The sequence below is a fragment of the Photinus pyralis genome, unplaced genomic scaffold (assembly GCF_008802855.1).
Source record: "Photinus pyralis isolate 1611_PpyrPB1 unplaced genomic scaffold, Ppyr1.3 Ppyr1.4_LG6, whole genome shotgun sequence".
NCBI classification, from domain to species: Eukaryota; Metazoa; Arthropoda; class Insecta; order Coleoptera; family Lampyridae; genus Photinus; species Photinus pyralis.
Genome location: NW_022170663.1, coordinates 23,851,081 through 23,861,931, shown reverse-complemented (window position 1 = coordinate 23,861,931; position 10,851 = coordinate 23,851,081). Strand labels below are relative to the sequence as shown.

Sequence of the window (10,851 nt, the reverse complement as noted above, 5' to 3'; positions counted from 1 at the left end):
ACTTAAAAGTGCCGCAAATGGAAGAATTTTTTTTATTTTGCTTTGTGTCAAGTTATGAAGGGTCTATCTATGAAATAGCGTTTTATGTAAAAAGATAACATATGTGATAATCATTTTTACTCTTTTCTTAATTCGATACAAAGCGTATTCGGAGGTGTAGCTAAAGCAATATAAACTTACCCTCACACGAGCTTCAGTTAGATTCGTCCACATCGCTATTTCCTCCCTTGTGCTCATATCGGGATACCTATTCCTCGCGAACGTTGCTTCTAATTCTTGTAACTGTTGCGACGTGAAATGCGTCCTTTGCCTTCTTTGTCGTTTACTTTTTTTATCGTTTTTACTTTCGTCCGTTTCGTTTCCTTCGACGCCAACTACTGCCTCCGTTTTAACCTCTGTTAAACCTCGACTACCTGAAAGTAAAATAAGTGTAAGCTATCGTATATGCATCTACTTGTAAAATTTATAAAGACGTACGAATGTGTGATGTTGGCATCGGGAGGTATTTTTGGTTGGGCGAGTAAATAATGAGCCCGGTGCAAAGGGATTAGATGAAATCTGTTACTAAAAATAACGTGATGCTAAAAATGAAATTAGCTTCCATTTGTAAAGAAATTTCTAGTTTTTTTATTTTTTTAAAGAGCAATAAATCCTCCGAGAATTTATGTAATTGCACTCTTTACAAGCACAGTTTAAAAAGTCATCTTTCGTGAATAAAATTAGAAAAGAAAGGAATGCGCATTTTCACTTTGGATTTACATTATAAATCGCGCATCAATGAGAATATTATCAGTAGGTAGTACCGCCATTTTATAAATTTAGCAGGTGAGATGTCAGTCAGCAATGCAAATAATAAAAGGTGTCACAATCGCTATGATTGATCGAATGCGGTAAAAACTCAAAGAATCCTTATCAAAACTCATCATATACTCCAAAAATACTTTTATCGTTACGTGGTAGATAATAAATTAATACCTTCTACACGGAGAAGCTCACTTTTATTAGTTGTTTGTAAAGTAACCGCTCACTCAAAATTGAAAACTGAGATAATAACCAAAAAAGGGCGCGTGCGTTTTTAATCCTCGCGCTATAAAACAATTAAGAATACGTGATCTAAGCTTCAATTTTAATTCAATCTGACCTCACTAAAACAAAATAAACGAAAAACTGTAGCGATAAGCTTTAAAAATAAAAGGGAAACATCCCCGTCGTAACATCAGTGGAATCTGGTGAACTTGTTTGAGAAACTGATTAAAAATTCAGCCGTTAAGCCCTGAAAAGTGACTGGAACTCTGATCGGAAGATTTTGCAATTATTTTTAATGTCTTTTTTTGTACCTTTTCTATACTAGGTAGCGTATCCGTGTGAACAGTCCTTTAAGCTAGAGTAAACAGTGTTGTATGTATACCTAAATGTAAAAAAATCGCAACAAGTTCTGGAAATAATTACCTACAGTTATAATTGTAAACAAGCCAAGATGCACACACTAGGGAATGGACTTCACTTTTTGTTTGTGTCCTTAGAAAAAAACCTGTTTCAAAATCTTGTTACTTTAGAGCTAATTATTGTTTGGACAAACGATCTGATGGTAATTCAATTCTACGCCTTCATATTGGCCCTCATCGCGCCTAAAATAGTGGCTTCCTTTAATAGCTTTTCTATCAACTTTTACAACAAGAGTGGTAGGTACTAAAAATTAAAAATGTCTGGGCGCGGCGGGAGCTTCCACCGGATTAATCGCAAGACGGTGTGCAAGCAGCAGAAGTCATACCAAATTCTACTTGCAGCGAACTTTACAGTATAATAATACCTCTAATATAGCCATGTAATCACAAATTAAAGGACGAAAGTAAAATAGAATTAAATGCACATAGTTGAAATTGATAGCAATAAATAGTTAACTTGGCTTCGGTAACGTAGCTGTTACTAATACCGTGCCGACGGACGTCTGATTAACATCACAAAACGCCCTCGTCGCTGTATTACTTATACGAGTAGTGATAATAATAATTATATGGCACGAATTAAGTCGTACTTATATTCCCACTTCTGAAGTTATTGACGTGAAACGTCTTTATAGTAAGTGAGCTGGTGGACATTTTTGGGTAGGTATTTGAGCCACGCTGAAAACTTTTAAAACACTTCTCAAATAATACCCAAACACAGAAATGCAGACCTGGCTGAGGAGTAGCGGGGCCAACACTTTGCCAGCAGCCAGGCGCCTTCAAAGTTGGAAAAAAATTATTATTATTATAATTATAGTGGTGCAAATACAAAAATTGGGTTGCGCATGCGCAATTTTTTTTTATTCATATGCATAGTTACCTGAGGTTGAAGTGTCTCTTCACACCGGGCGACTTAGCAGCGGGACAGGATGCAGTGCAGCGCTGCTAAACGGCCAGCAGCGCGACTGAGTCGCCTTTAATAGTCCAGGGTAATTAACCAATAATTATACGTAGGGTATTCTTAAAACAAAATATAAAGCTGATAATTGTTAAACAGGTAGCTTTTAGTATAGAAATTCATTATTTCTGGTCTTGCAGCGTGTGGTGGGTGGTGTAGTCGCGGAACAGCATCAGAATGCAGAAGACGCCGCTGCCGGTCGCACGTTGCGGCTGTTCAGTCGGTGTCTAGAGGTCGCGTGTCATGTACTTTTCGAATAATATTACTGCTAAAGTAGCACAATTTATGATTCTGTGGATGTCAGGTCCCAGGTATTTTGAAGGGGGGCATTCCGGTTTGGAGTGGTTTTAAGGATATTTCAATGAATCAAAGTCGGGAATATGAAACATCATCAATATGACATCTACCTTTTGCAAATATGTCACCAACAACTCCATCAACTGTCTATACTTCTGTCTTCAACATGCATTGGAAGAATGCAAGAAGCAAGGCTAAAAATTTTGTATTGTAACGTTTGACCAACCAAGGAAGAGTACGACAAATTTGTCGCCAGTAGATATTCTACTATTAGTCGAACATCAAAATTCTGGAGTAGCATTTGGACGGACTTGACCATCGAGCAGGTGTTAATGATATCAATGAAAGTAGAAGGAGGACTTACAGGTGATCCAGGTCTTACCGATTTAACAATCCCATGCTGGAATAATACAATTCTACTCAGTATAAACGTTGCATGTGCGGCAGCAAATGTTACACATTAAAACACAGTATAAGAAGTATAAGTAGTCTGTGGATATTGTTGTAAGTGATTCAAATTTTCCTTCTCCTACGTAATTTTTGAAAAATACCTCGAATAAAAGTAACTTTGTTTCATTCTTGGCTGCTAAATTTAAAGTTCAAATTTCTCCGAGGGACGCCGACTCATGTAGTAATACCACAGACAACATATACTAAGTTGTCTGTGGTAATACAGCTTTCGCATTTCCTAACGAAAATAAGAAAGGACTTATAGTCGGCGAGGACGCTGATCTGGTCATAACGATAGCTGTAGCACGGAATAATGATAAACGTTTAATGTTAATTCCAACAACAAAGTTTAATCTACAAAAATTGTTTAATAGCAAGCTACCCCAAAAAGCACTTGGGAATGTAAAAATCACATCGCTTTCCTCCATACAGTGACAGATATCGATACAATTCTTTCACTATTCAATTAAAGCAAAAACCAAGCTTTTAAACTTTGCAATCGATCGAGACACTAAGGCAAAAGGTTTCTGCATTCAATGATACAAATTCATATGAAGAATACGAGTATATTGCTCAATATAGGTAGATTACTTCCTCATACTGTTATATAACGGGCGCGTTTCTTCAGATGACTTTAATGGAACTAGATTTACCTTTTATAAAAAAGGTTATAGCTCAACAACCAGTTTGTGGAAAGTTTGATCTCTTGGTACTACCACTAACATCTGGAGCAGCAAGCATAGTTATAGAGTTTTTCACCAAGTTTAGTCTTTGCATGGGATAGACTTTCCTGCTACTGACTGGGGATGGTAGAAAAATATGCGGAAAATGCAATGGTGAAACATGCTGCAACAGACCTTCCATTCTAGTTGAAGGGGACGAAGAGGCGGATGTACAACATTACTCATTTTATAATAGTCAACCCAACAAACCTGGACCCTCCAGACTAGGCAACTAAACTGTTTGAGGTTTCGGTTTTTGAGATATTAAAGTCAATTTTTTGGCAGAACTACTTTTTTTATAGCTTCCACAATGGCCGTGAATGGTGGCTGTCCACCAACATGCACGTGCTGCAAGACTATAGAATTTTATTTACTTATCCATTAGGTACCTTCACACAAATTGTTAGCTTTATATTTTGTATTTAGTTTGAATAAGCTAATTACCCTGGACTAAATCTATTTCTATAGGTCGCATGAGTGGTTTTTCTATTTTGAGTATTTTCAAGTCTCTTTTTGAGTTTCTTTAATAATCTTAGTTTCAATAAACTGTTTTCTAGAAGTAAAATGGAACGTGTTCACGACGCAGCCATCGTTCTTGAACTAGTCTGTCGTACTTAAATTTGCCACCTGTTTAAAAACGCACCGCAGCGCCCGTGTTCACGTAGGACATAGCGTTATACAGCCTGGTTTTGATGGCTCATTCCTTCATGCTCGCGGTGAGTGTCGGCCCGTTGATGTGGTCACGTGACGCCCTGTTTGTGTCAGTTGCAATTTGTTATCTACAATCGGGCTGTCTTATTGGAGGCGGTAGGAAAGCAAATTTTTATACTTTTGCCAGTATAGGAGCGTCCCAGTTTTATCACCCTAGTAGCCGTCCGGTTTATGGGCGATTCGTAGGCCTATGAAATGTCTTGGGTTGCGATATGTGAACATGGGGTTTATTATACTGTCCTTTTCGGATTTTATACTGCTATAGCGAAACATGGCTCTTGATAAAAAAAACCTCAAAGTCTCAGAGTTTAAATGTACATTACGAATATGTTAATTCATTATAACCCTGTGATGAAAAAAAGACCCAGCTTCGACGTATCGTTCACCCGCAATAATTGGCATTTTGGTGGATTTCCTTAAAAACCCGTAACTAAAATAGTACCTACTCAATTTTTGGGTACTTCTCATAACTTGAGCTTCTCTTGGCCATACGAGAAAGAGAGACCGCGATTAGAGCTCTAAGAATTGTTTGCCTGCCCAAAGTCGATTGCCTCTCGAACACGCGTGCCTTGCAAAAGGTGGTTTATTTCGCCCCTAGGAAAACAAATGTAGAAGGTAGGAAAAAACCAAAGAGTATTGGGGGATGGCGCCCAGATATATGGCGCCGACCCCGTATCGTGCAGCCCTCTCCCTAAACTTGTTAACCGTAGGTACATCTACACCCCTCGTCTTTCTACAAGCATTCATCTACGGGCCCGCATTTACTGCCAGCCAACCAGCCAGCCCTCAGCGGACGAAAGTGAGATTAAAAGCTACAAATAAATTTATAAAAATGCGCCAAAAAGGACAGTCAAAACAATCACAATCCTTTTCTCTATTGCATTCTTACTAGAGAAAGAAAAACACAGAAATGAATTTAAGTTAATTCGTAGAATTTCCCCTTAAAACAGAACAATTACAATTACAAAATTCCTGAGCCGCTTAATACTATACCTAACCTTTGTTTAAATACTTTATTTAAACAATGCTATAACCCATGACCAATTAACAGTGTTTATTACCATATTATCAGAAAAAAGGTTCCCTGCCCTAGGGTTTATAGGTACCTACTCTATCTATACAGTGTGGCCCAATGAAAACAGTCAATGCCAAGGTTGCGTATATTTTAAATTTCAAACAAGAAAAATTTCAACGGCGAGAGATCTGGCGATCTAACTGACTGACCATTAGATATGACCCCTATTTCCCCCCTTCCCCTTTCCAATTAAAATTTTTGGGGTGCAATTCACCCCTTTCTCAGCGTCGAAGTTACGCAAATAATATTATTTAATTTAGATGTCTCTCTCAAAACTAAAATTGACTGTTTTTAGTGGGTGACCATGTACAGGCTAGCAATTTGAAAACTTACCATCCCCCATGTCACAGTAAATAAACGATGTATTTAAAAAAAATCTGCTTCGGTAATTCGGAGGGGGAATCACAATGACATAGTTGGCGACACACCCCCTCCAACCCCCTGCGTCACAGCCACCCCAACTTTTAAATCTTAAATAGTGACCCCCCATGTGTGATACGTCGTTGGAAAGCTCTGAAAAAATGCTTTCCAACCATACCAAATAGCATTACATTTAGGTTAGTAATTATCGTGCAAATCAAAAAGTAAACTAATATGATACATTTTCTAAAATGGTTTCCGTTATTGGTAAGACAGTAGTATAATGTATTCTCAAACTCTTGTCGAACCTTTTCAAATGTTGGTTTTGCCATATTTCGACATTCTTGAATTATTCTGTCTTAGTTCGTAGTTCGTCTATGTTCGCCGGTTGCGTTTTAAATACACCAGATTTCAAATGTATCATATTAGTTTATTTATTGATTTGCACGATAATTACTAACCTAAATGTAATGCTATTTGGTATGGTTGGAAAGCATTTTTCAGAGCTTTCAAACGACGTGTCACACATGGGAGGTTACTATTTAAGATTTAAAAGTTGTGGTGGCTGGGGCGCAAGGGGTTGGAGAGGATGCGTCGCCAACTATGTCATTGTGATTCCCCCTCCAAATTACCGAAACGGATTTTGATTTTTTTAAATATCTCGTTTATTTACTAAGACATATGGGGGGTGGTAAGTTTTCAAATTGCCATCCTGTATATACACGCCTTAGATCATACATATTGATCTAATATACGCCCACATCGAATCCGTTTTTAATCTGGCTACCTAAGATACCTGCTTCCTGTTTATAATTTCGAAAGTACGATAACAATTGTGGAAGTTCCTCATGGTTTGTAATTCTGATTAGAGAAATCACGCAAATGGTGGCAATCAATATTTCAAAGTTAAGGACGAAGGTCGGGGTCAGTTTGCCGCACCTAACGGTCAAGGATAGTTTGAAAATTTACATAGAATCAGCCAGCCGGTCCCTTTTTACAATTCGTCCCTTTCTGGCTGGGTGCTATAGTTAAAGTTATTGTATTGTCTGGAACTGAAGAAGGCAGGTAATAAGTATAACAAAATATACGCAGGACTTATGATTTTTCAATACCTACATAGTAGGTAGGCGCCTATACCTTCTTTGAAAAGGGATTGGCAGTCTTTTTGTTGTGGTCACGTCGGTCGTCGACATCTGCAGAAGTTGTAATCGCTTGTAACATCGCTTCGTATCGTACCTACCTAAATTTTAGGTAGGTAGTCTTTGAAACTATTACACTTAGTGTCGACACAAAAAAATACCTTGTAGGCTCGTATTTTTAAAGTAGGTATGTGTATTTATAATAATATTTTTGAAGACCTTCCTGATTAAATAAGATATCAAGCAAACTCATTATCGATGGACTAAAATCCGTAACACTGAAAACCAGACCTTCCATTTTCCTTTTGAGCGTGTATATACACTCTCTTCCGACACTCCCTTTTCCAACATATCGGAAGAGCTACCAAAATAAAAAATGAAAAGAAGTTTTGGACTTAAGGCGAGTAACTTTAGCGCATTCCTCATGTGAGATCGAAAGGACTTCAGCCCATTTTTGTGTCGCAGATCAGTATTCTGTTAGCCAGTTTTGACTCCACCATTAATGAGATCTTGTCAGTGCCTACCATAATCGCTTTGTCGAGACCTATTTCCGACGTCTCGTCCACCCGCAATTCGCAATTAGGTGGATTTTACTAAAAACCCTCCACAAAATAGTACTGAATTTTTGGGGCACTTCTCATAGCTTGAAAGAGAACAGAAAGAGTTATCGCGATTCGAACTTTTAAGAAACTTTTGACCGACAGAAGTCCGCTATCCCTCGAAGACGCGCGCCTTGCAAAAGGTGATTGATTTTTCCCCCAGGAAAAAAATAAAATTCCGTCACGGCAGGAGTTGTGCGCGTTTACAAGATCTTTCCGAAGACGCCAATTTGAAAAAAATCGCACCAAAACCGTAGGAAAAAAACTTAAAAATCACCACGTTAGTAAAACCCCGCTCGGGGACGGGGCCAGATCAAGTAGCTCCGTTGTAAATTACAGGGCCTCCGTGGTACATTCCTCGTATTTCTACAAGCGTTCTTGTTCGCGCCGTCATTTGCTGCCAGTCAGCCAGCTGGCCGGCCCGTCAAAGTGGGATTACAAGCTATACCATTTCACAAATAAACTTGCAAAACGTTAAAAATGGTTGATAAATTTGATATTTCATTCAGATATTTGATTCTTAAAAATTAATTTAATCTTAAGTTACGAAAAAAAAGCTAAGAGGTGGGCCCCGAGGTTGGAAATTTGTGTTGCATGGGTCGGGGCCCAGTCAACTTTGGAATCCACTGCTATATGCGATATGCTTGTTTTTACTAGAAGCGTCTATAATTCAAATTTTAAAGCAGAATTAAAAGCGAAAGTAAAAAAGGTGGCATTTTGCACCGCGCGCATGCGCGTATTTCATTCTTACTATGAGCAATATGTTTGCCTTTGCTAATGACATTTGTAGTTTTCGATTTTTAGTACATGTGATATGTTTTTCTTTACTAGAAGCATCTATGGTTTCAAACAAATATCTCCATAAATAAGGAATTTGGAACTGCGCAGAATGAGATATGTTTACCTACCTTCGTTGGAAAAAGCGGTAAAAAATCAAAACAAAACTTTACAAAATCTTTGTGATAAACCACCAACTTCTCGAGACGCCATTTGAGATGTTGATATACCGTATTACCATATGGAAAGAGTGTGGCGTTGGAGGTTTTAAAAAACATGCTATACATTGATATGTTCGTTTAGTTTATGGATAACTGTAACATCATTAACAGTAATAATTTTCTGTGTTATATTTATTTATTATATTATATTTCCAATAATATAAGCTGCGTCAGTGGATGTTCGGCCATTTGACTGCTGACGCTAACTACATAGATGAATTGGAACATCCTGTATATATTTAGAAAAGTGGTTACTAGACTTACAAACTTTATTCAACGTCGCAATTTTCAAGGTTAAAATATGTAAATTAAAAAAAGTTTAATGCACACTAATTTTATAAAATATTGATTTATTGTGTGACCACTCTGTATAAGTCGTTCAACACAAACGAGTTCGCATACGATTGCCTACTTTAATAATTCAATGCAAGTAAATCAATACATTCGCCCTTTCAGAAACTCCCCGACATCGTTCTTTTAAATAAAGGCACCTATAAATACATGAAGCAATTTATGAATTCTTATTACTGTGGACGATTGCATCTAGTTTTGACAAGATATTTAAATGGGCTAAATTAAAGTTAGTCCGTTGTCGTTAATTAATTAATAATGAATGAATAAATTTCCCACTTTAATTAAGGATAACGAAAATGTTTTCAGCGCTTACATAACTTCACTTACTTATACCGTTTCGAGCGCACTGTAAAATGTGAGTACGCCCCATTTGAGCGACGAGTTCTCGATAAAATTATTTATATTTTATCAAGTTGCGAGGTTATCTTTAGTAACGTAATTGTGATGCTGCGCGGTAGTCTAAGTGCGTATTTATTACTTTGAGGTAAAAGCGTGTTGGTAATCGTTCGTATTTAGAGCCCTATCGGCGCCCCGCCACTGTCCGACAAATAGGCGTCGTGTTAGTATAATAAAAACGAAATTGAGCAAGAACGCCGGTGCGCACGCGTATCGGCTGGCACCGCGACGCCGTCGTCAGCTGTCATGTAAACCTCGACGCCCAGTCTTAGCAGGTGCACGATGCCTGCAGAAGACTGCCTTCATGGCAGTCTAAGCGCGAGTTTAGTTCATATGTGATGTACGCGTTTCGGCTTTTAAACCCGGACCTTTCGCGACGAGCGTGCAGGGTTGGTTTTTGCGTTCTGGTGTTTTTAACGGCCGTCGAGTATGCGGCGGCGAGCACCAAGAGCGATGCCTCCGACGTCGGCAACGCCGTCGCGAATGTTGGAGAAACCCTTTCGGCACAGGAATCGGTTTCAGTGCCTAGGGTTGCACCGGAGGAATCAACGATAACATCCCCGGAATCGGCGACGTCTGGTGCTCCGCACTCGTCGACCGGCGATAAAATGGAGGAAAAGAAGCCTGCAAAAAGATTCGAATTCATTTCCGTCAATTTTCTAAGGGTGGAAATACCATTCATCATCGCCCTGTGGATTTTCTGTGCCAGTTTAGCGAAAATAGGTTCGTTTGCTTATATTTAATTCAACGTAAGAATGGGGCGCCTGCATCGTTCCCACACGAAACTATGTTCATTTTTAAGTAGTTACAATCCTAATCGATATAGCATAACCGTAACCTAAATATTTTATCTACCGTCTGTCTTGTCTGCCTACAATAACAAACACAAAGCGCCGCGCCGCCAAAGCTCGTGCGTCGACAGATGCTAGAAAACTATTTAAACATTTTCAGCATTGCGCCAATGGTTTGACAAGCATATCTTGAAGGTCGCAAACGGTAGCTTAATCAATACAAGTACCTACTTTTCATAAACCCTTTCCGCGTTTAAAAATATGTCCATGTCGCGCTTTGCGAATTATCAGTTGATGATTTATCGCGTATAAAACTCTAATCTTTCCACGAGTGTGAAATTACTACAAACAACTTTCTTTGTTTACTATACCGAATTAAGATTAGACGCGGAGATTTCAGCACGTCCACGTGGAATCCAACTTTGAAAGAATTACAAACTGACGTATTGGCCAAAGGGTTCCTTTGGGAGTTCTTTTGAAGTACCTACCTACATCATGGTTGATTATTTTGCGGCATGCATCTGTGCCAGTAATAATTTACATTGCGCCATTGTAA

At 38.5% G+C, this 10,851-nt stretch overlaps 1 protein-coding gene across 1 annotated transcript; it reads right to left on the bottom strand.

Moving 5' to 3' along the window:
- Nucleotides 1-8,896: 8,896 nt before the first annotated feature.
- Nucleotides 8,897-10,437, bottom strand: LOC116175128. The gene is made up of 2 exons (XM_031493237.1): nucleotides 10,180-10,437; nucleotides 8,897-10,128 (listed from the first exon to the last, which is right to left on the bottom strand). The coding sequence occupies exons 1-2, from the start codon at nucleotides 10,187-10,189 to the stop codon at nucleotides 9,773-9,775; spliced, it is 366 nt and encodes a 121-aa protein (XP_031349097.1). The 5' UTR covers nucleotides 10,190-10,437; the 3' UTR covers nucleotides 8,897-9,772.
- Between the last annotated feature and the right edge of the window lie 414 nt (nucleotides 10,438-10,851).